Consider the following 27,772-nt stretch of genomic DNA (forward strand, 5'->3'; position numbering starts at 1 on the left):
TTGAAACATTATGAATTGAATTGAAGGGATTGTACTTTATTCTGATGATGTTTTATTTAGTCAAGAGGAAAAAAATAAAATAAAGACATAAATGCATCAAAATTTTGAAAAGCATGTGGGAACATTTTGGAAGATTAAAAAAAAAAAAATCTTTAGCAATTTAATTCTATTGTCCACATTTTGGAGGATTAAGTAAATATATAAGAAAATCCCAGCAAACATGGTCATATGCTTTTTCTATATCCAATTTAATCAAAATACCAGCTTCATTAGATTTCATTTTGCTGTCCACATATTCGTTAGCGACTAAAATCAAATCAAGAATTTGCCTCCCTCTTACAAAGGCATTTTGCGATTTCATAATTATGCTTCCCATCACCACACTCATTCAATTAGCTAACACCTTAGAGATTATCTTTTAAACCTCATTCACCAAACTTATAGGCCAAAAATCCCAAACCTCCACTGCCCCTACCTTTATGGGAATAAGTGCTATAAAAGTAGCATTAAAACTTTTTTCAAATTTCATAAAAGTATTAAATTCAAGAAAAACCTTCATAATATCATCCAACACTATCTCCCAGCAAGATTGAAAAAATGCCATTGAAAAACCATCCAAACCCGGGGCCTTATCCCTTGCCATTCCTCTAACCACATCAAGAACTTCTTCCTCACCAAAAGCTCTCCAGCCAATCTGCACTTGCTTCATCAATGGAATAAAAAAATAGTCCATCAAGCGTTGGCCTCCAAGCATATTCTTTACTAAACAGCTTCTCATAAAACTTACAATGTGATCCTTATTGATCTCTTGATTTGAAATGATTTTATCACCATCATGAAGAACCTCAATAGCATTATTTCTTTTATGGAAATTCGTCATACGGTGAAAGAATTTCGTGTATTTATCACCTTCTTTCAGCCAAAGAATCCACGACTTATGGCTCTAAGAAATTTCCTCCATTAAAGAGATCTTCTCTAATTCTTCCACCACCACTTTTTTTCTTTCCAATTCCTCTATAGAAATGTCCCACAGCAGCTCCCTTTCCTCCAAACTCTATAACTGCTGCATCAAGAGTTTCCTTTTATTTTTCAGGTTCCCAAACTCCTCCACATTCCACTTTTTCAACTGTGTTTTAATGCTTTAAGTTTACCAGCCAGTACAAAACTCAGAGTACCAGAAAAAGAGTACGAAGACCACCACAACCTCACCCTATCCACAAAACTCTCAGCCTCCAACCACATATTTTCATATTTAAAATACCTTAGCCCACTAAATGAGCTCCCACTCTCTAACATAATAGGGTAATGATCATAAATAACATAATCTCGGTAACCTCTTTAGCCTCAAATCAGGAAATTTAACCTCCTAAGAAGCTGAAACCAGAAACCTATCCAGCCTAGACCAAGTCATTCCATTGGACCACGTAAAATCCCACCAATCATCGGTATATCAATCAATCCTAGTTTAGAAATCATATCTGAAAAAACATTCATGGTTAAAGAGAAATGATTGTCCCCCACTCGCTCACTAGGAAACCATGTAATGTTGAAATACCTACCAAAACACCATGGAACATCCCAACAACAACATACACCCGCCATTTCATCCCATAATAAATGCCTACTATTATCCACATTTGGTCCATAAATTCCCACAAACACCCATTCTAATCCATCATCCATTCTAATATTTGGTGTGGAGAATTAGCTCTTAAATCAGATTTTTCATTATTGTTCAGGTTGGCAAGGGATCAAGATGTTGATGTGGCATATTATCTTCAATGTACAGATAACAATATTTTATGGAATGTTGAGTTTTTTAGAAATCCTAATGATTGAGAAGGATTTATAATTCACAAGTGATGCAAGGAAGTGAAGATAAGCTTTTGTAGGCCTATGTTGGAAATTCCAGGTTTTCAGTCAATTCTTTACAAGGTGCTTAATTGTAACACTGACTATGTATTTCCATGGAAAAGCATTTGGAGGGTGAATGTACCTACTGAAGTGGCATTCTTCAACTGGGTGGTTGCTCTAGGGAAAGCATTGACTACGGTTAATCTTAGAAAACATAGATTTATGTATAACGAATTGGTGTGTCATGTGCAAGAATGATGGAGAATCTGTTAATCATCTGTTTTTACATTGTGAGGTGGCTAACTCTTTGTGGTATGAGGTTATTGGTCGAATTGGTTTATTTTGAGTACTTATGCCTGAGGAAGTAGTGGAGCTTCTTACATGTTGGTATGGTTGTGAGGTGAGGAAATGTGTTGCTGCCAGGTGGAGAATGATTAATTTATGTTTAATATGGTGTGGGAGATGTTTTGAAGACAATGAGCGCTCTTTTGAAGATCTTCAAAACTTTTTCTTTTATACTTTGAGCTTGTGGGCTAAGATCTTTTAAAGGAATGATGAGAATGTTATGAATCTGTTTCTTTATTAGTTTTCCTGTTTTCTTGTTGTCTAGAGTGCAGTAGGTATTTCCTTTTTATACCTCTTGTGTACTTAGACTATGCCTATTCGTGATAATAAAATTCTTATTACTAATCCAGAAAAATGGATTTTGCAACGCCTGTATGTGTCTTGTATGTTCCAAGTTTGACATGGCGTCAAATACATGTAGTTGGGTGAGGTGTGATGTTTGTCTACACTGGTGCCATACCGATTGTGGGTTACGGGAATCTTATGTCAGAAATGGATGGAGTGCTACAGGGACTTATGGGACAACCGAGATGCAGTTCCATTGTGTTGCTTGTGATCATCCTTCCGAAATGTTCGGCTTTGTAGATGAGGTTTTCCTAAATTTTGCAAAGGATTGGACGACTGAAACTCTTTCTAGAGAACTCAAATATGTGAGGAGAATCTTTCGTGACAGTAAGGACAAGAGGGGGAGGCGACTTCATGAAATTGCTGATAAGATGCTGACAAGATTGCCTACTAGAGTCTGACCTTCCTGAGGTCTACGGTCACATTATGGCTTTCCTTAGGGGTAGTTCTTTATTTTTCTACCAGAAAGAATTGAATTATTTTCTTCCCTGGATGATATCGAACCATTTTTACTTTTCAACTTCAAATATTGACCTTCCGGCAACTCAAAAATTACATATGAATTAAACTGAGAATCAATTATTTTATATGAGATACAATATACCTAAACAAACAAAACCCAGTTAAGAAGAAAAGAATGAGAAACAAAATCAAGTTGAAGATTGGGGGACTGTCAAGTAGACTGTCATTTGGATCTGCCTTACGTTGATATTGTATTCAAAATTTTGATGTATCAGGTTTTGCTTGTTTATGTTGGGTGTGCCTTGTAGCATTTGACTTTTGTCGTATAAGTGGTGTTAAAAACTGGTAAACCATCTGGTGGACACACACTCAGCATTTGCTTTATTGTAAAATCCATATTCCAAATTAGGATAATGATCCTTTTCAATTGGCTTTCGAATCATTTCAATTGGCTTTCCGAGTTGGATTGTGAGATAGATGTAACATATAAAGCCCCCTACAATATTTAGCACCATCTATCTTGGGACCCTGAATGGTGTAGGGTCATGTGAAAGCCACATATTGTGTCTATCTGTCTACAAATTAAACCATTCAATTTGGACAGAGAATTGGAGATAATCTGAGTTCACATAATGCTCTTAAAGGTATGTCTTCTGAATATATTGTGTATTGGGTTTGGAATGCGGAATTATCAAACATTTTTGTCATGGGTCCATACTGATAGTCCTAGTAATCAAATGAAAATAAGCAGTTTTCATTCCTATGTATGGCTCCATTGAATTTGCATACTGAACCACAAGGTTGTAATTGACATCCTTTGCTGTTTTATGCAGATGTTAATTCTCCCAAGTTTGGCAATCCTTCAATATCATCTGGGAAAGAGCAAGGTGAAGAACGCAATGGGATGGCTGGGCCAAGCCAGGATCCCACTTGGCTAAAGTCCCTTTATTCAGAGAAGGGCCCTCATTTGGAAAGGACAGCTAGCATGCTTCCTAGTTTCAGTTATGACCGGAACGACAAACGCACTTTGGAGTCAAATTTACAAGCAAGTGTTCAAAAGCAACCTGTATTTGATGAATTCGAGAGTATGGTGAAAATCAAACAAGCAGAGGCTAAATTGAATTCGAGAGTATGTTCCAAGAACGTGCTGAAGATGCAAGAAGAGAGGCCGATGGGCTGAGACGCATTGCCATTGCAAAGAATGAAAACATTGAAGAGGAGTATAAGAGTCAAATTGCAAAGTTGCAGTTGTCTAAGGGTGAAAATATGCGTAAACAAAAATTTGAAGAACTCAATGCCCTAGAGAGAGCACATCGAGAATATTTCAATATGAAGATGAGGATGGAAGCAGAAATTAAGGATCTTTTGTTCAAAATGGAAGCTACAAAACGAAACCTTGCCATGTGATCAGTAGGTTTTTCTATTGAATTGTCACTTCTCAGATATTTGTATCTGCAAGTGTTGAAATTTCTATGCGGTAACCACCACATTTCAGTATTAGTTGTTGTATCTTCTGTTCTAAGTTTCTGTTATTAATATTTTTTTTTAGGTGTATGTGCGAGCTACTAACCAGATTACCGGAATCTGTACAGAGACTGCAAGTTCTCTTTTATGTTAAAAAAAGGTTCCAATTTAGGGTAGCGATATAATGGAGATAAATTATAAATGAAGCTTTTCTTTTATTTCCAAGAGAAACTTGGTGCAGTAGTTGGGGATGTAACGCATTTTTGGTCAATGGTGATTGTGCCTTGTTACTCGGAATTCAAAAGTAGACGACGACTTTAGATCAAGATGGAGAAAAGCTCCCAGCCGGATGGGTTTAAAACACATTTTTGCACCAGCCACTAACATTGCGACACGTAAGTATTTTTAACACAATTATCTTGCACCAGGCAACACCAAACCACTCCCTATTTGCTTTCTCTCCCTCTCTCCATCTTCCCTCAACGAAATCTACCCTCTCCATCCCTCTCCTTTCCTCTCACAATATTGACCAACAGACCAACAGATCACCGATGAAAAAGAGCAATGAAGGAAGTTGCACAAAAAATGGGTTTTAAACAGAAATTTTTTTACCTTCCGTCAGCTTTGAAGACGAGTGCAGGCGGGGCTCGTCGGCGTCGCGTCGAGTGGGGCAAGATTGTTGGGTAGCTTGTGAAAAAGGCATAAAAAAGTCAAATTGACTCCGCATTGTGTCTCCTAGCGCAACGGCGTTTTAATTTTAAAGATCCAATAGCAAACAACTCATATGAATTTAAATATATATAAACGAAGAAAAAAGTAACAGATGTATGTATGGATTAAGCAATGGAGTTGTAGTGATTGGATTCAAGATGGTCATGGATTCCCATACTCATTAACCCCATTTTTCTAACGCCTCCCCCACGTGCATACTTCAGCTCCCTCCTGAATTCACTTCCACTATCCTTAAATCCATGACGTAATCACAGACAGTAGTACTCCTTCCAAGGTTTTAGTTTCCTTTCCTATGTGCATGCAACTTGCAAGAACAAAGGCTGTGAAGTAGTTGCATGCATAGTTAATTGTTGAGATCGTTTTTGATATTGTTGTCGAAGCAGCGGTCAAGAAATATTCTGGAAAGATGGAAAAGTACGAGATCGTGAAGGATTTGGGAGAGGAAGGGAGAGGGAGAGAACGGAGAGGGTAGATTTCGTTGAGGGCAAATGGAGAGAGGGAGAGAGCAGATAGAGAGTCGGTATGGAGTTGCCGGGTGCATGAGCATTATGTTAAAAACACGTACGTGTCGCGATATTAGTGGCTGGTGTAAAATTGGATTTCAAACCCTTCCGACTGGAAGCTTTTCTTATCAAAATGAGACCCCTCAATCCATCACCCTCCCACAACTGGCACGTGTCGCGTGGTCTTACAAGCCACTCCACTCCCATGAAGATAAGATTTCTTTATTGATGGCTTCACTTCTCTTTCCAAAAGACTATCCTTATCCTCTCTGTCTTTACATTTGTCAAAAGAAAACTTGTGATTTTACTTTGACTTCCGTTCTTGAGGATATGGAGCACGGAGAGACCTCTGTCCTAGACCCTCCAAAGCGATCAAATCATGGTCGGTTCCCTAACTTCAAACATTCCATATTTGTAGTAACCAATTGTCTTGTTGACTGTCTACTCCCTTCTTTTGTAATCAAATATTTGTACATTTATATTCCTTCTATCATCTTTATCTTTCTTTCCTATATACACATTCACATTTGAGACAAATCTATTTAGGCACAACTACTCTTCAATGCCCCCTAAAATAATGGCGTAACAATTGAAATGATATGTAAACAGTAGGATATGCTTAGACTGTTAAGATTGAGTAATTCAACCGAAAGGGAGAAAAAAATGTGTCCTTCCAATCAATGCATGAAGACTGAAGTGAGAAGGGGGGAATGAGATTTAATTCCCAATCTCGAGTCTTTACAGTCAAACGCCTAATCTAATCTTCCTCTTCATCTTCAACAAAGTCAGAATCCTCAGTGGCATTCTCACTTTCAGAGTCACTCACCACATACCTTTTCTGCGCGCGGTTCACCATCAGAGGTCTTGATCTTGCTGGCACAATTTCAACCATTTCTTCGGTACGGACAGAAGTAGAAGCAGAACCCAATTTTTCTTCGGGTTCAGTGAAATGATATATAAACAGTAGGATATGCTTAGGCTGTTAAGAATTGAGTAATTCAACTGAAAGGGAGAAAAAAATGTGTCCTTCCAATCAATGCATGAAGACTGAAGTGAGATATAAGAGGGGGGGGGAATGAGATTTAATTCCCAATCTCGAGTTTTTACAGTCAAACGCCTAATCTAATCTTCCTCTTGATCTTCAACAAAGTCAGAATCCTCAGTGGCATTCTCACTTTCAGAGTCACTCACCACATACCTTTTCTGCGCGCGGTTCACCCTCAGAGGTCTTGATCTTGCTGGCACAATTTCAACCATTTCTTCGGTACTGCCAGAAGTAGAAGCAGAACCAAATTTTTCTTCGGGTTCAGTGGACTCATTTGCCTCACCAACTCTGCCCAACACGGAAGCACTTTTCTTGTTGAATGGAGATGCCCTCATCTTTCTCACTTTCTTTTCCGGTGAAATCCCAGATGAATTTTCAGCAGGCTTTAACATGTCAGATATAAGCTTCTGGCTCAGCGTTTGAGGTTTCTGTTTGTTGCCTGCACCTCTGTTCTTTGCTGCTGCAGGGGGCTTAGCAGCCTTGGCATTTGCAGCTGGTTTTCTACCTCCCTTCTTTCCCCTTTCTGGGGCAGCTACAACTTCTAGATCAACGTCTTCGTCATCCACCTCATTCTCTTCATCATCTGAAGATATCTCTGAAACAGTTGCCAAAGGCTTCTTCAGCGCAGCAGTCCTCTTGCTAGGTTCTTTCTTCCTGGCTGGGACTTTTGGCACTTCCGTCTCCATGGCTATGGGCAGAAAAACAAAGATAAGGTTAAAACACACCGACGCGTCACTGACATTGCCAATTCACTGACATTTACCTGCTGAATGATCAGGAGATGATTCAAGGTTATAGGCAGCAAGTCGTTCTTTGAGCTCCAGCACTTCCTCGTCATCCTCATCCTCATCCTCATCAGTCAAGACTACAGTGGACCTTTCCTGCTGATAAAACGAGGAAACAAAAAAGTAAAAACAGCATGAGTTTATGAAAGATCCGTTATAGGGGAAAATGGAATATTGGAACAGAACAAACCTTGGTAGGAGCCTTCCTAGAGCCCGCTCTCCCCTTGGGTTTCACCACCTCAGGAGCTTTTTCTGATAAAGCAAACAAACGCAAAATACAAAATCAAAATAATAATCGAAAAGAAAAATTCAAGCATTACAAAAATGATATCATTCCAAGCTTACCAATTTCAATTGCAGATGTAGCCGATGTTGAGATGTTTTCAGTAACTGAGTCTGCGTTATTTGCCTTTTTCTTTTTCTCCTTGCGTTGGATCTTGGGCGCTTGTCTACCAGCCTTACCAGGCGCTTGACCCTTTGCCTTGCTTCTCATTTTCTTTCTCAGCTCCTCTGCCTGAGCATCACTTTTTTCAATCTCCTGAATCGCACAAAACAAATCAGTCAATTAAAAGAAACAGAGAAGCATAATATAAAATTCTGCTTTATTTAATCGTACATCGAGTTGCTTCTCTAGAGCATACAGATCTTTCATCCAAAAGGACCTTGGGGTTTCTTTTCTCAAATCTTCGACCTCCTTATTGAGCCTATCCTTGTCAGCACATAGCTCCTGAACCTTCTCAATGGTCAAGGTTCCAATTGCCATGGCTAGTAGATACTCGTAATCACTGATCACTACTCCATTCTTGCTAACAGCAGGAGAGTTGTCTTCTGTTTCTTCTGTTTCATCAATTGCTCCAGCAACCTCTGGCTCTACAGCTTTAGTTTTCTTGGGAAATGGAGTGAAACCTTTTCTTTGCAGCTCAACAAACAGATCAGCTCTCTTTCTGTTGCTCACAATGATCTCTCCATTCACAACTGCAAGTATAAACCTAACCTTGTTTTCCAACTTCAACAACTCCATTTCCCGTTTCTCCAACAGAAAGTTCTGCGTGCGTTTATTAAATTGTTGTTAACAGCTTTTCCCCACTAAAAGCAGCTAAAACATTAAGCAGCTATTGACATTCTTTCCTATAACCACAAGTAAGCTCACCTTTCTTTTCTCATAAAACGCGAGTCGTAGGTGAAAAAATTCTTCAAGAACTGAGGGAAGGAAAATCATAATCAGTAAAGCATGTTATCGTTGAAATATAAAGAGGAATCGAAGTACTTAGTTTTCTCAAACACATACTTTGTTCTGGGGTGTCGTACTTCTTTATCACGCCTTTGGGGTCAAACAGATGCATGTTACTTGTGCTAATGGTGGTAGTTAGTTTGAATTTCTTCAGCAAACCTTCTTGCCTGGCCCTAGCAAAGTTCTCTTCACTCAAGAAGATGTCAAATTCTACTATTACGTCATCGCAATTCATGTCAAAATCCTGCAGCCAACATAATTTTCCATGAGAAACAGGATACAATTCCCATACACGTTTTGGTGGATCTCATAATATCCGATGGGCTTAGATAATTTTACCTCGATTAAAGGATCCTTGCATTCTCTATTACTTGAAGAAATAGACTCCAGAAATTCTTTGTAATCCTGGGTCCAACGACGAACTGGCAGCTCCAATATCTTGAGAGTTGTCTCATTCACTTCCTCTATAATTCCACTAACAATGTAACCATTCCCACCTTCCTTGGCAGTCTTTTCAATACTTCCTTTAAACCATCTATACCATGGATCCATAGGCACCAAGGCGTCACCACTCAACAAGCGCCTTAGATTTGCAATTATGTCTCTTGGATTGTAATTAGGAATGTAAGAGCTCCAACCAGTTCCAATTCCTTCACTACCGTTTACAAGAACTGTGGGTATAATTGGCATATACCTAAAATAGACAAAAAAATTCATAAGCTTTACTTGTTTAGAAGAAGACCTTCATATAAATAAAAGCAAAAAATCTCCTACCAAATGGAAAGCACAAAGGTGAAAAGAATACCAAGTCGGTTCAATCAATTGCCCATCTTCATTCAAGTAGTCAAGAAGGTCATCATCATCCTTATGGAATAGAAACCTTGTGATGGGAGAAAGTCTGGTATATATGTACCTAGCACTTGCATGATCTTTCCCTCCCTAAAATCAAATAGAATAAACTTAGTTCAAAATGTGAAAATAAGAACGGAACTAATGAAGCAGCATTGCTTCAGGATTTTAAAGTGTGTCACATTGGTGTTTGTTCATTTACATAATTACGGGTGCCAAACTGGCCATTCGGTTGAAGAAGATTAATGTTGTTGCTGCCCACATAGTCTTGTGCCATTCCAATGATGGTACTCGCAAGGCTCTGCTCGCCATGATGATAAGCTGAATGTTCAGACACATAACCAGAAAACTGGGCGACTTTTGCTTCCTTGACAAAGTTCCTCTTAAAAGAGCAGAAAAGAATCTTCCTTTGGCCCGGTTTCAGGCCGTCAACCATCGAAGGAATAGACCTTTGAAGATCTGCCATCGAAAACAATATAAGCTCCTTGTTGACAAAGTCACTGTACTTTATCAGTTTGGCCGTTTGGTCAAGGTGAGTACCAGGCTGCTCATTCACAAAACGAGAAAGTTGTTTTAGAGACAAATTATAACTTCACTAAAAACAACATGAAGAAAAAATGAGAAAACTTTGACCTCAAATCGCCTGAGCCAATTCTTCCTCTCTTCTATCTTCTTCTTACTGAATGCTAGCTCGATGGCATCCCCATCTTGCTGATCTACCCATATAAAATCTTTCCTATGTTTATCAAGATTGGCAAAGTACTCCCTCCCTTCCTTTGATGTGCTTGTTCCCAGCCCCTATAAATCAGAAACAAATCAGTATATGAAAGAAGAAGAATAAAGACATTATAACAAACAGAAAAGACAAACCTTATAATACTTAATAGACCAGCCCTTTGCATTGCCACTCAAACTTTCCTTCCACGACTCGTACTCAGGCATAGTGTAAAATGATAATTGTGTCCCATTTTTATGAGTTGCCTGCAAAGATGATAACCAGTCCATTTGCCCTCAAGAAAGATTTTCAATGAATACTAAACGCTTGCAAACAATTGAATTGATTGACTAAAAATACATACCTTCACAATAGGAGTTATAAACTCAATCAAGAAAGATGGAACTCTTAACAGTGATGGCCAGTAAGAATGAATGAAGTTGATCAACAGCCCTTTAATGTGTGAACCATCGTGATCCTGTACAAGCATAGAAGCTAAAAGTTTCTTATCCAAGTAATCGGCAGCAGTATAAATGTCTTCCTGTTAGCATTGTAAAGAGAAATCTAACTTGAAAACAACAACAAAAGGCAAAAAGAGAAGTTTAAGGACACCTGATCAGTCATTATCATCAGGTGACCATATCTCAGGGACTTGATACTGGTATATTCTTTATTCTGCTGAAGTCCAAGAATCTGTTTGATGTGCCCGATTTCTTTATTCTCAGTGAGTTGTTTATTGGTGGCTTCCCTCACATTGAGCAATTTACCCCTCAACGGGAACACGCCATAGTAATCTCGACCCACAGCAGCGAGCCCGGCCAACTGTATAGACCCAATTATATCAAAAACCATGAAATTGAAACCCAAAATGTACATTGGTGGGAAAATGAACTGCATGGTAAGACAACTTACTGCAAGAGCCTTAGCCGAATCTCCTTCGGTCAAAATCAAGGTACATTTGTCAGATTCCTTACCCCCAGCTTTGTTAGCGTCATCCAGCTTTTCAATTCCATGAATCTTCTCTGTTTTTGTTCCATCACTTTTCTTAAGGTCTTTGCTCTGCTTGAAATTTGCCCATGACAGGAGACTCTCCACAATTCCGGATTTTGTGACTGTAAAATAGTTGGTACGTAAGATCAGTCTCCAGCGCTTCAATGTTAATATTCTAATGTCTACAATGATGAATAATCAGCAATATTTATCATACAAATAAAAAAACACGGAAAGGACGGGGCAAAACAAACCTTTAGTAAGAAAATCCTGTGATAGCTCACACTTGGACCCGAAACTGCTTTGACGAAGCGTCAGAGTTTCCTTGGTTTGGGAATCAAAAGCAGGGTTGTCAATGAGAGCATTGACAAAAACCCACAAGTAGTTTTTCACATTATGCGCTTTGACATTGGCACTCTTGTTCTTTTTATTTACGAAATTCATCACATGGGTTGTAATTTGGTTAGTGACATAATCCACATGAGTACCGCCCTTGGTCGTGGCAATCGAGTTCACAAAGCTGACCTGTTAAGGAAAACCATTGATATAAGGGTCAAACAATTGCAATTGCAATTGCAATGGACACGTTATTCCCTTTGTTTCAAAAGATCTTATAGATACCTGTTGAAACTGCCCGTCACTAAGACTCACGCATACCTCCCACCTATCGTTAACTTTCACATGATAGCTGTGGAAATCAAAGAATCTAGTAAGAAAATCCATATAACTTCAAACAAAATTTAAACAAAAATAACTATAGAAGAATGGACATAGAGAACAAGATGTCATAGGAAGCACCTTGGAGGTTTCTCAGCTTCGGATTTAGCTGCAGAATCCAAATATAGATTCACATAGTCAGTAAACGCTCTTACAGGGACCCTACTTCCATTTAATTCAACCTTTACAGACTTTCCAAGGCAGCCAGCCATGTCAATAACCCGCTTTTTCATTAGCGCAACCACATCGTCCTCAAGATGGGTCATGTTAAATTTTGCTAAGTCGGGCTTAAATGTCACCTTCGTCCAGTTCTCACTCTCTTTACACTTTGATATGGCTGGCTCTGATTTCTTTCCCATGTTGTTACAGAATACCTTCAGATCAGCAAAACCAATTTTCTGAAGTTAGATGAAACAATATGACTTCCCAACGACTTAACCATAATTTAGAGCCTGAGGGGCGGGAACCTATACTAGAAGTGCTTCACCACATCAAAACCAAGAATTCTTAGCACCAATTACCGTAGCCCGAAGAATCTACCAAACAAATCAGGAACATAAACTCTGAACCACATTAAGAAAACACCCTAAAAACAATAATTTATTGGCACGTTTACTTACACTAATGCCAAGAACTGAGTTGTAAACGTACCTCATAACTACAAGAACAAACTGGAGAGTATAACTCAATCATATATAAACATCCATGACACAAGAAATAAAAACCTAAGACTCCGAACGGAAATTGACAACTCAGACCGAAATCCACACCACCCAAAACAGATCGGTAATATCGGAAAAAATTAAAAACTAAATACACTTGCCAGGTATTGATGTTGAGAAAAAGAAATGAACCTTAAATGGTTCATATATACCTGCTTGTACTTCTTCTGGCGTCTCCCATCTGCAGTCTCGATGACGAACTCAGTGGAGAAGATGTTGGTGAGCTTGGCACCGTATCCGTTTCGCCCACCGGTGGTCTTCTTCACCGTATCGTCGTAGTTACTGCTGGTCAGCAAGTGCCCGAAGATCAGTTCCGGAACGTATACTTTCTCCTCCTGGTGAACCTCCACGGGTACACCATCACCATTGTTGCAGACGCTGATGCAGTTGCCCTCCACGTCAATGACAACCTTGAGCGAGTCCATCTTTGGGTCTCGTTGCTTGTTATCTGCGGCATTGACGAGGATCTCGTCGAAGATCTTGTAGAGGCCGGGGACGAAGGTGACGGGGCGGTGGACCATGCGATCGGACTCGTAGATCCAGAGGGTTTGGGTGTGCTTCTCGATGGAGCCAATGTAGGTGTCAGGTCGGAGGAGGATGTGCTCGAGCTGGGACTTCTTCTGGTACATTTCTTCGATGGTTTTGGCAGTGGTTGGTCCGGCGGTGGGGGCGGGGTCAATGTTGGCGGCATTGCTGGTCTGTAAGGGGCGTTTCTTTTCGATTGCCATGGTTGGGGGAGAAGGTCGATAGTGTAGAGGGTTCGGTGAGAGATTGATTTACACACAGAGAGAGAAGAGGGGTCTGGGTTGGGGTTCGAGACGCGGATTCGTAAAGGCAGACCGTTACTACAGTCAGGTGTCAGGTGAGATTTGAATTTGAATTTTGAGTTTAGGCGAGAGGGATGTTTGAAAAGGGTTCTGTGTATGATCCGAGGAGTTGTGGTGGGTTTTGGGATATTGGGCTTGCTGGGTTGGGCTTTAACACATGGTTCTGGATTTTATTTTAGTCAGGTACAAAAAAAATAAAAATATCTATTTTTAAATTTTTTTTAATTTATAAGACGTGACATATTTATTAACATTAAATGATATTTTATTAAATAATCTTTAATCATTCAGTAATAATAAACATGTCACATCTTAATTAATGAAATGATATTATGATGTCTAAAATTTTATTTTATAAAAATAAACTTACGTTAATTTTATAGGTTACTAAGGACAAAAGCACCCATAAACTTGAAGAAAAATCAAAATTAAAATGATGGGTGATTGAGCATAAATATTGAATATTTTATAAATTTAGAATCAATATATTTTAATTAGTTCATGACATTATTATTACTTTTAAATATAGAAAATCGTTAATAGGCATAAATCTAAGTTATGATTTAAATTGGTTAATATCATGATTTATACTTAAGTTTACAACTTGTGATTTAATTTAACAATATTTCTTCGCATCATAACACATTTATGATATTCTAAATATTTTTTCTCGAGATGAGATAAACTACATCATCATCATCAATTTATTATTGTTGATATTAAATTTATTATTACTTCAAAAAAAAAAACCTATATTTCAACAAAATACAAATTCACATTTTAGGTGAATTAAATTATTAAAATGTTTCTTACCGATTGAAAATTAATTTTTTTTTTTACATGTTATCTTTTTTTTTTTTAAGAGATCATTGTTATCTTATTGTATAAAAGAATGGCAGGCTCATTTCATAATATATTAATATTATATGGTGGATATTATATTTAATAGAATTCATCTATTTCCTTTTTTATTTAATTAATCAATCAAAATCGTATTTGTAATAAAAGCATGACATACAATATTCATCACTTTTCCAATCTTTTTTAATATATGACTTTTTAAAATATTTTATATTTGTAAAAATCTAAGGTTGACTCACACAATTTGCCCAAGTAAGCATTACCCTTTCTCAAATCGGTTATTTTTTGTTGCAAAGGCTGTATTTGGACATTTCTTTAATTTGTTTAATACCTAATTATACATATTATTCAAGACCAAACATGATTGTTAAGATCAACATGTAATAAAGGAGAGGGACGCCCTTAGTAGGAAAGCCCTCTATCCTTTCCTTTTGAGTTGCAACGCATGTAGTAACGCCCGGCATTACTTCATGCGTCATGTTTGGAGTTAAGGAACGATGAAGAGTGATCTTTAAGGCCACTCGTGAGTTACCAAATCAGAACTGATTTATATCAATTTTCCTTCCCATATCAATGGTGAGTTTTGATTTCTTGAAAACTCTAAAAATTTTGTCTTTTTCTATAAAAAAACATCTAGGGTGTGGACATTTTGAATGTGTCTCTAGTTTATCTATGTAGTAGGTTCACGCATCATGTGGAGACAAACTCAGATCGATCGAGAATTAGAAAACTAGATTAACTTGTGGAACAAATACGAAAAGTAAGTTTGAAGTATTTTTCCTTCCGCTGTGAATATTTTCTATGAAATCCAACATAACAGAAGACACGCGATACAAATATGCAGGTAGAATGGTTCTTCATAATTTTTTTTTTTTTTCTCGCTTTTTGATTTAATTATTTATTTGGTAATTAGTGCCTCAGATTATTCATTAAATTTTATTTCTTCATATAGATTATCTATGAATAAATTTGTTAACGAAGTAGTAATGGTCAACCAAAAGTAGAATTGCAGGTCATGACAAATTTTGTTTCCGTGGAGGAGTTGGCCCGTATCTTTCATTCATACATGCAGATGCAGTGTACCCTCAGGAGACAAGATTCCAGAAGCCTTTCTGCAAGATTAGGTTGTTTTTTACTACTGATGTGTCAGATCATGGAGCTGTTAGGCCTATAGGCATTAGACATTGAATTCAGAAATACAACCTTAATATTTTAAGAAGAGATATATGGCCTTTTGTGCTTCAAGAAAATAGAAGGCCTGCATATTTCTGGAGATTCTTGTTCAACTATGGGGTGCTGTGAAGATCTACATGGCTGCAGAGGGAGCCTAGACAAAGGGTAACTTGGAAGAAGAACTCAGACTGCAGGGTTTTCGTCAAGGGGCTAGAAATGCAAGACGGAAAAGCCCGAGCCTCTGAATTTCTTGCTCAACAACGTAGCAATTGGTCAAAATAAGTACAGACTACAGAGATGTATTTTGCACAGATCCTACCCATTGGTCCAAATAAAAAAAACTTTACTTTTTCTCTAGTAACTTTTGGCTTTAAGCCATGATTACTTGGGTAGTAACTTTTATGCCTTCAGCCATAAACCCTATTATTGTAACTCCATCCAAGCTAAATAAAGTTGCTTTGGATTCCTAGAGCTAGCAGCCTATGAACCAGCCGACCCCACTCCTCAGAGAAAAAATAGAAAAGAACGGTGTTCCGTATTTTCCCTTTAAGGAGGATCCGTATCCCTAACAAGCTTCATCTGCTCATGATCATAGGCTAACCTTTAACCTGCAAATGACAATACCTGATCAATATAATACCTCTCTTTGTGTTTTGTTTGGCATTGATGAATATAATCCAAACATGGTGGAAAGAAGAGGAATTCCTCAGAATAGTCACGTATCCCACCCACCAACTCTCCAATTTGTGGTCAAAACTTTGGAAACACGAAACTTGTTTGAATTAATCAAGGTTGGTGAACGGCCATCTCTGGTCCTCATTTGATTAATTCAACTCACCTAATAGCATGGATTTGTCAAAAGTGAATGCTTTTCTGATTGCCTAAAAGAATAGTAAAAGATGAGGTTTCAGATTTCAAAAGCTGAGCAGCTAGTAAAATGAAGTAAATCTACGCAGAAATAAAACTCTTCATAAGACCATTGAAGGGTGCCAAGGATAGTATGGTATAGAAACGGCACAACTGCCAACGGACTTCATGATTTCTTCTACAACTTTCACATTTAAAAACATCTGTATATCGACACAGAATAAGCAAACAAAACAAAAAATCGATCTTTGGTTTGGCACCATTATATATCTCTTTAAATTTCATTTGGCTTCACCAATTTTCTCTCTTACCACTTGAGAACCCAAAAATACCAAAACCAACCAGTCACTTCTCTCCTCTTCTTTCAGATCTCTTCCAGAGCAACAACCACCACCCAAATTGAGAGAAACATCCAAAGATAAATAACTCATTCTCCTCTCCTTAACTCACCCTCCCATTTCTTCATTACTTGCAGCAAGATTTCATTCCAAGTGTCAACAGGCCCCGGCAAGCACCAATGCACACAATCATTCTGCATGCGTTCTGTCACCCCATTAGCAAAGGGAAAAGGATGCATATATGGCCCCGGGTGACCATCCGGCCTCATTAATGATAACTTGGTCACGTCCAATGACTCTAGTCTGAACCCTGAAAATTGCAAAGCATTTTCCTTTGCCGCCTCCACTTCCTCTACCCCAATTTTTCTCATCTCTGCATCCATTCCTTCAAGCTGCTTCTCACCCTCCTTATAAGGCTTTTTCTTTGGACAGGCCCCGGCTTTATCCCAGTCACCTTCGAAATGTGCAGGCGAAAACGTAGTCACAATTACATCAATTCCATTACCAGTAGATCCTCTCCTTTCGGTTATGGTCCTCAGGGAAGTCCTTAAACCCTTCCTAAAAACTTCATAAAAACCAATCTCTGTGTGATTGAGACCAGGGCAGTAGTGGCAACCTAACACCAAATCACCCTCCAAGTACACCGCCGGGTGTAGAAACCAATGCCCAATGGATAAAACAACCATGTCTATGAGATCCAAGTCACTTGCCCACTTTTCATCCACCCGATCTAAATACAATTTGTTGAAATTAGGCTCCCAGTGAGATTTTTCAATACCCTTTACGAGAAATGGCGACCAGTATACTGAAACAGTGGCATTGTGAGAAGGAAAGTTCCACCTACGGAACTTATTCTCCTCGCTGTCCCGGTAGACAAGGTTAGGCGCAGATGCAGTGGCTAGCATGCAAAGAAGCGACTCCAATTGGTTCCTAGCCATGGAGTCACCCACAAAAGCTATGTGCTTGTTCCTAATGAGCTCAAGAAAGGTGTTGGGTTCAAACCTTGGTAGCTTGCATTGCTTGGGTTTCCACCTCCAATAGAGGTAGTCCAGATCAGGCCTGCCATGAGAGATGCAATTCTGGCCATCCTTGATGGTACCGCATGTAGTACCATTGTACAAAGGGCCCCGCCGATCATGGACCCATCTGCCTCTGGTGTAGTCACACGGAGTTTCGTTAGTTTTTCCCTCTTCTGCAATAGAGAACAACGTAAGGAGTCTTTATCAGCAATAAATCGGAAACCCAGAAATACTAAAACAAAGCCCAACTAACATTTCAATGGCTTTTAACCAAAATAAAGAAAACAGAATTTATTTACGTACCTTCAGAAGAATGAAACTGAGTAGGAGGAAGAGAAAGAGAAGAGGAGGAGGAGGAGGAGATGGTTATGGGGGTGGTATTGGGTAGCTGATCGGTGGAGGACTGAGGGAGTTGGAGAGGATAAAAGTAAAGGCGAAAGAGAGCTATGGGGAGAAGGGCATAGATGGTCCATGGTAAGATCTTCTTAGCGAGAGAGTGAGTTTGGTCTTTGAATGGAGTTATTGTAGCAGTACCGCCACCGGCCCATTTCATAGCTTTTCTCTCCTCTCCTCGCCTGCTTTTTCTTCGCCGGCGTGCTACAGAAATGAGAAGGCTAAGCAAGACACGTAAAAAAGGTGTGGATTTTTTCTTCCTGGGCAGGCAGAGAGAGAGAGAGAGAGAGAGAGAGAGAGAGAGAGAAGGAGGAGGGGTGGGTTTTGTTTGTGGGGGTGACTCAGCGAAAGTCACATCGAGAATCCAGTGGGTTTCGTGGTAGGCCGACGAGTTTGTTCTATAAGCTTATCGAAGCCATAGGCTTCATGAGAACATTTAGATTACTTGGTCAGGTCTTCTCTAAAATTTAGTTAAAATTATATTTTTTACATAAATTTAAAATCATTCAAACTATAATTCCATATTAAATTAGTTAAAATAATAATATAATATTATTTTTTAATAATAATATTTATATATTTTTCATATTTTACAAATACACTAATCATATATTAACTAATAATTTAATTTTTATTTAAATTATTATTTTCCATAATTTAATAATTAATAATTTAATTTTTACTGATTTTTTTTTCATATTTTACAACTACATTAACCATATGTTTTCCATTAATTTTTTTCATACTTAAATTATGTATAATACTTTTATTATATTATACAAGACCAAGTATAATATCAAAGCAGATCTTAATATATCGAAATAATTATGAGTAATTGAATTAGATACGAGCAATTGAGTATGATATTTTAGAATAAAATATCACTTTTGAATAAGAACAATACATCTTTAAATATAAAGAAATACTTGTATTTCTTCAAATTTTAAAGATAAACTAATATTTGACTAAACCAATGCCAATACTCGCATGCTATCTTTTATTGATCTTAGTTAAAATGCCTTCAATTTTTTTTCTCTTTTATTTTTGGGAGGAGGGGGTATTTGCTCTTTTTCTTTTTATTTTTGAATGGGTCAATCATGGGCAACCTCTACACTTTGTTTAATTGGTCAGTTGCCCCCATTAAGGGACAAAACTCAGAAGTATCCCTCTTTAATGGGACACAAATCATGTAACTCTTGCTTTATACAAATGAAGTTAAAATCATCATTTAAGCAAAACTTGAGTCTAGCAATCCAAGTTTCTTTGTGTTAAACTTGTAATCTGCACAAATTTCTTTTTGCTAATGACTTCAATTTATAATTTTATACAACACTCGCCGACTTTATTATAGTTATAAAAAAATTAATTAATTAATTAAAACATCAATACTAATAAAACCATGCTTTGCATCGCACCAATTAAGCCTCCAACTCACAAGTACATTCTATATACTTTTATTTAGTTTATGTGACTTTATGTATTATCTTACCCACTACAATATTATACGATGATTTTTTAAAACATTCCATTTTTCAGGGATCCGCATGTGATTTGGATAGACATGAGAAAGAAGATTGTTACCCCTTTTTAAAAGCAACCCAATAGACATATGACAAAATCGTAATTTTATATATAAAAACAAAATTATATGTTCTAGAATCCGAGTCAAAATTCTCTCCGATTCGGAGTTGAAGTTGGAGTTCAATTTGGCCTCCAACTTTAGTTTGAATTGGGCATTCCGACTCTATTTGAGTCGAAATCCAGCCAATTGCCACTTACTCCCTTGAAAAGAAAATAAGATTCATTATTAAAAAGTAATTTTTTTAGATGATTATCATATTTAACTACTTTTTTTCAACTACAATATACAAAAATTATGCACCCTAATATTACAAATATCAATTTTTATTTTCCTTGCTATCTTTCATATATATTTATATTCATTAAATACCATAAAAGTTGGTCGTAATGAGATTTTTTTTAATTGAAGTATAAATTCTTTATAGACAAATATTATTCTATCAATTATTTTTCTGGATTATTTTTTTTAAAGAATTATTTTAGTTAAATTTTCGGCCTCCGGCAGCAAAATCATGATTTTTGTCTCTAATGAAAGACTTCCACGTTAACTATATATACATATATATTAATGTGTCAATTTATATAACTTGAAAATGCATTTCACCACCTTCGTAGAGTTTCCCCATTTCAATTATAAACAACTCATGATATCTTAACTTATATGTGAACATGGCACAGGTTAAGGTTCCATCACACATTGATGGGTGATGATGTGATATTATTAGTGACCACTACATAAATGGTTTGCCACGCGCGTGATCTTCACGGCCCTTGTAGGATTGCAACACATAAGCCACACGATGCTTGTCATACTTAAGAATGAGACCTCCCACCTAAAACAGAGGGGAAAAAGTTACTTGACTTGAGCATACCAAATCATTAAAGACTCCCACCTAAAAGATGAGGGAAAGCTACTAATTTGAGAAAAGTCATCAAATGTACTTTTATGGATGATATAATTTTAATATAATTATAATTTTTAATAATATAATTATAATATTTTAAAAATTAAATAATCGTTATTTTTATTTTAAAAAGTAATTTTTTAATTTATTTTTAAAATATAATATATTTAAAAATGCTTTCAACATATAATTATGAAATAATAAATAATTTTTTAATAATAAAACTTAATACTTTAAATTATAAGTTATAAACTCTAAACTATTTGCATGAATGTGATTATAAGTTGAAAAATTAAGTAGAACGATATTGGGCAACGAAGTTGGTGTATAAAAATTATTTGTAAAATTATTTTTATAAAATCTCTTTAAACCTCAAAACTTCTCAAAAAGTAATAATGAAGGTATATCATTAAATTCCCATCTCTTATGATTTAGTTCGGATATAAAAATAATTTTATTTTAATTTATTTTATTATTATAATTTTTTTAAATTTATATATAAAATATAATAAATAATTTATTTATTTTTTTTAATTTTTAATTTTTAACTTATATTTAAAACTGTCGAATCTCATTTTACTATTCAAATTGTACCTTAATTTCTCTCTTTTTGGAATAAAAAAATAGAAAATACTGGAATCCCGCTGGAGCTTACCGCTCCTTTTTTTTTTTTGGCTTTTTTTCCTTAATGATTAAGAATTTTTTTAATATTATTATACATTTTTATATTTTTTTAAAATATTTAAAAATATTAAAAAATAATTTAAAAAAACAAAATTATAAAATTTTTTTTTAGCCTAGCGGTGACTCTTCAGTGGAAGCCACCAACAATGCTTATAACACCGTCCTTAAAAAAAAATACAATAAACGAGGATTGGGACCATTAATGTAGTGTCCTTTGAATGCAGGGATGATCTAAATAATAAACCATCGTGTTGCATTCTTGGAGTGTCGTGGTAGGAATCATTTGGGTTGGTTTTGGATTCTTCTGCAAAGCCAATTAAACATCTGTATTTGTCTTCTTATGCTGGTTGGCATCAAGCCTACCATTTCACGTTATTTAACAACTCTGTACGTACGTTGGCCATCTATATAGGCATAAACTATATTATAATCAATATTAATTTTTTTTTTCCTTAGAATTTAGCTGTCAAGGACTCAAGTTGAATGAAATAAAGTAAATAAAACAATGGCCGGTGCGTGCATGAGCACCGAACAAGATCATGCAGGGAAGGAGTGGCAGCCAGCTCAGCTACCATAATGGCATTATCATATAGTTGAGTGGTACAAGGAACAATCTGAAAATTCTTCATCCTTGAGCCAAACAGAAACCAAAATATATGGGGAGGAAGAAAAAAAAAACGCAGGAAAAATATGAATATCGTGGGGTGAACAGTACTGTTCTGTCAGAGAAGATGTTTTATATTGATGGTGTCCGACCTTTTGTGTCGATGGGGTCAGGATCCAGGATCTAGGACCATCGACACAGCTCAGAATACCGTGAAAGCAGCAAAAACTCTTGACAATGGAGCTCTTCTTTTTTTTTTTTTTTTTTTTTTTTAATTTTTTTAATTTAATATTTAATTGGGTTTTGAATGAACAAGACAGCTAGCCATGAAGCTGGAGAGACAGAGTAGGTTTTTTTAGTATAAACCGTACCATGTGTCGTGGATCCCTGTATCCACACATGCATGCTCTTTTCCTGCACCTCTCCAATATTGTAATTTGTGAAATCCAATAGGAACGAAGTTACGAAACCATGTTTTAATGCATCGAATGTTGAAAGCCTTGGACTAGGAACTAGGAATTGAAGGCAGTTTTTTATTTATTTATTTAATTAAAAAGAAAAAAAGAAGAATACTTGAATGGTCATGCTCATGCACCATTCATTAGCCAACACGTTGACATGTATATAGCATTCATGCAATCAGTTTTACTAAAGGACTTACGAATATTATTATAATTTAGTGATTGATTGTACTGATAAAAAACCTTAAAAAAAGTATGGTACTCAGTTATTTAATGGTCACGATTCCCTCAACCCAGTTTTGCCAGCTTGATCGTTTTAGCCCTCTGAAGCAAATGCCATTGCTCGTTGAGGAAAAAATAGAAAAATAAAAAAATAAAAAAATTAGTAGTAAAAATGAAAAATAAACTGAAAAATATTTGAACCGATCATAAATTAAAAAAAGCTTTATATCACAATTATATATGTCAAACGGCTTGAACAAATTACATTAATCCAATTACCAAAAGAATTGCCACATTTATCGAAATCAAGATCAAAATCTAAAAAACTGTGAATGAGATATTACAATTGCAAATCTAAGGACCTTAAGAATGTGAATGAGTTTAGGCCAATCAGCTTGTATAACGTTTTGTAAAAGATCATAGCAAAAACACTTGCAAACAGGTCGGAGAAAGTGCTGGATAAAGTTATCTCGAAAAGTCAAAGTGCTTTTATTCCAGGAATGTTGATTTCTAATAATATAATTGCTGCAGATGAGATATTACACACTATGAAAACAAGGCAGAAATATAGAGTGAGAAGTATGGCAGTTAAGCTCGACATTTCAAAAGCTTATGATAGGGTGAAGTGGAGGTATCTCGAGGCAGCAATGAGAAAAATGAGATTTGAGGACAAATGGATAAGGCTAATTATGCAATGCATTTCTTCATTTTCATATGCTATATTAGTGAATAGTAGGCCTGGTGAGACAATTGTACCCACTAGAGAGTTAAGATAAGGAGACATATTGTCTCCCTATCTTTTCCTTCTGTGTCCAGAGGGCCTAAGTTCTTTGCTTGAGCAGGCAAGGAAGTAAAAAGAATTGAAGGGTTTATCAATGGCCAAAGGTGGAAAGAAATTAATCCACTTACTCTTTGCAGATGATTGCTTGATTTTTGGGAAAGCTAGTTGGAGGGAATGGAAGAAAATAAGTGGGATTCTTGAGTTGTATGATAAAGCTTCTGGTCAAAGCTTAAACAAGCATAAAACTTCCATACTTTTCAGTTCCAATGCTAAGGCAAATGTGAGAGAAGGAATTGTGAAGGATTGTGGGGCTTGGGAGCAAAACAATTGTGAGAAATACCTAGGCTTACCAATTATGGTTGGTAGCTCTAGATGCAACTCATTCAATAATATTAAAGACAGAATTTGAAAGAAGTTAAATAATTGGAAGAACTAGGTTTTGTCCCTCTCGGGTAAGAAAATATTGCTGAAAGCTGTGATACAAGTAATCCCAACTTACTATATGAGTGTTTTTAATTTGCCAAAAAAACTATGCAAGGAGATAGCAACTCAAATGACCAAGTTCTGGTGGCATGGGGGTTCAGGGAGAATGATAAAAGAATTCATTAGAAAAGTTGGTCAAACATGGGGCTATCAAAAGCTGAAGGGGGCCTGGGTTTTAGGGAGTTGGAGTCTTTCAACAAAGCATTGTTAGCAAAATAATGCTGGAGAGTGATGATGTCTCCACACTCCAAGGCAGCAATGGTATTAAAAGAAAAGTATTTCAAGAATTAAGACATGTTGCAATCAAATTTGGGATTCAAACCTTCAGTAATATGGAGAAGCTTGTGGGACTCTTTAGAACTGTTGAAAGATGGGTTGGTGTGGAGAGTAGGTAAAAGTGTGGAGGGACAGGTGGATTCCAAGAGCCTCAACTTTCAAAATTCAATCATTAGTGGCTGTTTTACAAGCTGAAGCAAAGGTAGAAGAGCTACTTTGTGAAGGGGGTTGGGAATGGAATATTGAACTAGTAAAGAAAGTTTTGAATGAAGAAGAAGCTAATATGGTATGTAAGTTACCTATTAGTATTAGGGGTGTGCAAATTTTTAAAGGTTTCGATTATGACCAATAGCCGCTTTGATTCTGACTTCGACGGAATCAAAGTGTTCAAAAATAGGAGTCGGAATTAGAGACTAGTGGGCCTCCGACTTTCGATTGTTTTTTTTAAAAAATCCAAACACAAAACGACGTCGTTTTGCATATGTGATGATTTTAACAAACTAACTAGAACGACACCATTCCATTTAAATAGGAACGAAGTCGTTTTGGACACCTGTTAATAGTTTCATCCTTTGCTTTCTTTCTTCTTTCTTCCTAATTCCTTTTTCATTTCTTTCTTCTTCAGTCCTCTCATGATTCTACTCTCTCAGCTCACGGTTCATGCCACACGACGCCACGACCAAGCACGAGTCTGCCATTAACAAAGACTCACTCACTCAAATGCCGTAGATTGCCTCACGCCACCGTTGCCACAGTGCCTTCATCTTGCCATTTTTACAAATTGGTAATTTTAATTTTTAGGGCTTTAAATTTAGGAATTTTAGTTACTCCAAATTCATTGTGTTATTTCTTATTCACTTTGGTTATTGATTTTAGAATTTGGATTGTATAGATTACATAATTGTGTGTACTTCTATATTGAGGAAATGGTTGTGATGAATTTTGTCAAATTTCTTGATTTTGGACAGTGAACATAAGGTGTTTGTAGAAATGTCACTGAGAAAAAATGCAAGAAAACTTCATAAAAAGTAACTGTTAGGATTTAATTGGAATTATACTATCTGAATCAATTAAAAAGTGTGCAATTTTCCTTCATGAACTTCTAACATTAAAATCATTTTAAGGTTTGCAGAAACTCCAATTGATGGATTGGTTCACTACAAGTCTACAAGAAAAATGACATGACCAACATCACATGACCCATTTATGTGCGATATGCTTTAACCTTCTATATATGTATGTGTATTGTGTAGTTTTCAAGTAATAATTTAAGTACCCAACAATTTCAACGAACTCGTGTAATCAAGCATATATCAATGATGACTTGCAAAATTTCATATTGCAGATTTACAAGATCGCTCGAGCGAAGACTTTTGGCTGCTCGAGCGAATTCAGGCAGATTCAAACGCTTGACTGCCGCTCAATAGTGAGCTCGAGCGGGTTGCTGGAAAACAAAGATCACTCGAGCGGAGGCTTTTGGCTGCTCTAACCAAGTCAGGCAGAATCGAACACTCGATGCTCGCTCGACACATCGCTCGAGCGAATACCATATTTTTCTATATCTAAGGTTTTCCGCCGTCATAGCATATAAAAGGGATTTTTCACCATCTGGCCGTACCTTTTGAGGGGAGAACACTATTGGGACTAAAAAATACAGCTAGAAGGATTCAAATCATCTGTTTTGGAGAGGAAATTCAATATATTGCATGTACGTTGGAATCATACACGAGCACAGATGGGAGAAAAGCATTGAAACATTTCCTTGTTGCGGCTGCAAGGAGAATTTTTCAGCGTTTATTTTCTTCCAATATTCTCAGAACAATTATGGTGAATTCGTTCATGTTGAATTCCCTTTCTAGCATGAGCTAAATTTTATTTATTTTAGGAAAACGATGTAACCTAGTTCCGAACTATGCTTGATTGTCTATGCTAATTTAAGACAATTCTCTCTTTGTTTATCTAATTTATTCTGAGTTTATTGTTTCTAATTAACTGGCCATTGATTAAATGATGTTTAATCTTGTGATTTGCTATCGAAAGAGGGAATCATAGGGTAGATCTTGAACATTTCAGCATAGGTAAGTATAGGGATCGAAAGACTTGTATGAGAACCTATGTAGTAATTAAATCATTGGTCTTATTGCTTTCTTGATTATTTAATTTGCATATTCTTGTGCAAATTGATAAACAAGAATAATTTCCAATTGACTATCGAAAGAAGCTTTTGGATGAATTAGAGATTTACTAATAGACAAAAAGAATTAATTTAAATTAGTTGGATGAGTAAAGCATAGTGAAGAATTAGGTGAAATCGATTTCCTAGAAGTTTTCTTTCCCATTTATTTGATCTTCGAACGTCAGTTTTATTTCCTTTGCGTATTTCTCTTTGAGTCGATTTTAGTTTAAATTGCAACTACAAAAATCTTAGTGATTCCTCTAGATAAAATCAAAATTAGTATAATTTTGGTATTTGGTAAAAGTAAGGTACCAATCCCTGAGGACGATACTCTTCTTATCACTTTATTATAAAACTACGATACTGTGCACTTGCAGTTTTGCACCGGTCAAGTTTTGGCGCCGTTGCCGGGGATTGGTTTATTCTTATTCTTTTTGTCAATATCGATACTAAGTAATCTTGGTTTTAATTTAGAATTTTATTTTAAGTTGTTCTTATATTTTATTGTTCTATAGGTGTGTTTTTGATGTTGGATGCGTCGTATTAGATCTCGTGATATTGTTTCTTTTGATCTGGAGATTGAAAGAACTCTTAGATCACGAAAAAAAAAATAAGATACTAGCCATGGCTGAAGAAGAAAATGAGGCACTGCCATGCACCTTGAAGGACTATGTACGTCCAGTTGTGAATGGAAATTACTCGAGTATAAGTCGCCAGACTATCAATGCCAACAACTTTGAGCTCAAACCAGCTTTGATTAGCATGGTGCAGCAGGCTCAATTCAGCGGATCACCACTTGATGATCCCAATATTCATTTGGCAATGTTCTTGGAGATTTGAGACACTGTAAAGATCAATGGTGTTACTGAAGACACCATTAGACTGAGATTGTTTCCTTTTTCTTTGAGGGACAAGGTTAGAGGTTGGCTATAATCTCTACAATCGGGAAGCATCACTAGTTGGCAAGGCATGGCTGAGAAGTTTCTTGATAAATTCTTTCCTCTTGCAAAAACAGCCCAACTTAGGAGTGAGATTGGTCAATTCAAGCAAAATGATTTTGAGTCACTCTATGAAACGTGAGAAAGGTATAAAGACTTGGTTCGACGTTGCCCACAACATGGATTGTCAGATTTGTTACAAATTCAGATGTTCTATAATGGGTTAAATGGGCAAACTCGAACTATAGTTGATGCTGCTTCTGGGGGAACTTTGATGTCAAAGACAGCTGAGAGTGCTACTGCTCTTTTGGAAGAAATGGTCTCAAACAACTATCAATGGCCAACTAAGAGGACTTTGGCTAAGAAAGTTGCTGGAATTCATGACTTGGAGCTGATAGCAGCCCTTTCAGCTCAAGTTGCTATT

At 36.6% G+C, this 27,772-nt stretch overlaps 2 protein-coding genes, 1 long non-coding RNA gene and 1 other non-coding gene across 5 annotated transcripts; 1 reads left to right on the forward strand and 3 right to left on the reverse strand.

The window, feature by feature from the left end:
- Positions 1–3,532: 3,532 nt before the first annotated feature.
- Positions 3,533–4,694, forward strand: LOC122310799. Its single transcript, XR_006242682.1, has 2 exons — positions 3,533–3,650; positions 3,840–4,694. It is a non-coding gene; the product is annotated as an uncharacterized LOC122310799 (long non-coding RNA).
- A 1,985-nt stretch (positions 4,695–6,679) lies between these two features.
- On the reverse strand, positions 6,680–13,648 carry LOC122310788 (DNA topoisomerase 2-like). Of its 2 annotated transcripts, none has more exons than XM_043124928.1 (19): positions 12,912–13,648; positions 12,119–12,411; positions 11,942–12,008; positions 11,575–11,845; positions 11,243–11,442; positions 10,943–11,152; positions 10,695–10,808; positions 10,486–10,596; positions 10,249–10,413; positions 9,818–10,159; positions 9,572–9,705; positions 9,106–9,460; positions 8,824–9,010; positions 8,686–8,735; positions 8,152–8,580; positions 7,881–8,073; positions 7,726–7,787; positions 7,514–7,631; positions 6,680–7,438 (listed from the first exon to the last, which is right to left on the reverse strand). In XM_043124928.1, exons 1-19 carry the CDS (start codon positions 13,485–13,487, stop codon positions 6,828–6,830), a joined length of 4,488 nt encoding a protein of 1,495 aa, XP_042980862.1. In that variant the 5' UTR covers positions 13,488–13,648; the 3' UTR covers positions 6,680–6,827. The 2 variants fall into 2 exon arrangements, with proteins under 2 accessions (XP_042980862.1, XP_042980861.1); XM_043124927.1 differs by having other exon boundaries at positions 7,514–7,634.
- Positions 13,649–16,569: 2,921 nt separating this feature from the next.
- LOC122310793 (protein ALTERED XYLOGLUCAN 4) lies at positions 16,570–18,581 on the reverse strand. Its single transcript, XM_043124937.1, has 2 exons — positions 18,148–18,581; positions 16,570–18,017 (listed from the first exon to the last, which is right to left on the reverse strand). The coding sequence occupies exons 1-2, from the start codon at positions 18,395–18,397 to the stop codon at positions 16,915–16,917; spliced, it is 1,353 nt and encodes a 450-aa protein (XP_042980871.1). The 5' UTR covers positions 18,398–18,581; the 3' UTR covers positions 16,570–16,914.
- An 8,846-nt stretch (positions 18,582–27,427) lies between these two features.
- Positions 27,428–27,534, reverse strand: LOC122312107. Its single transcript, XR_006243021.1, has one exon. It is a non-coding gene; the product is annotated as a small nucleolar RNA R71 (small nucleolar RNA).
- Between the last annotated feature and the right edge of the window lie 238 nt (positions 27,535–27,772).

This window comes from Carya illinoinensis, chromosome 5 (assembly GCF_018687715.1).
Source record: "Carya illinoinensis cultivar Pawnee chromosome 5, C.illinoinensisPawnee_v1, whole genome shotgun sequence".
NCBI lineage: Eukaryota > Viridiplantae > Streptophyta > Magnoliopsida > Fagales > Juglandaceae > Carya > Carya illinoinensis.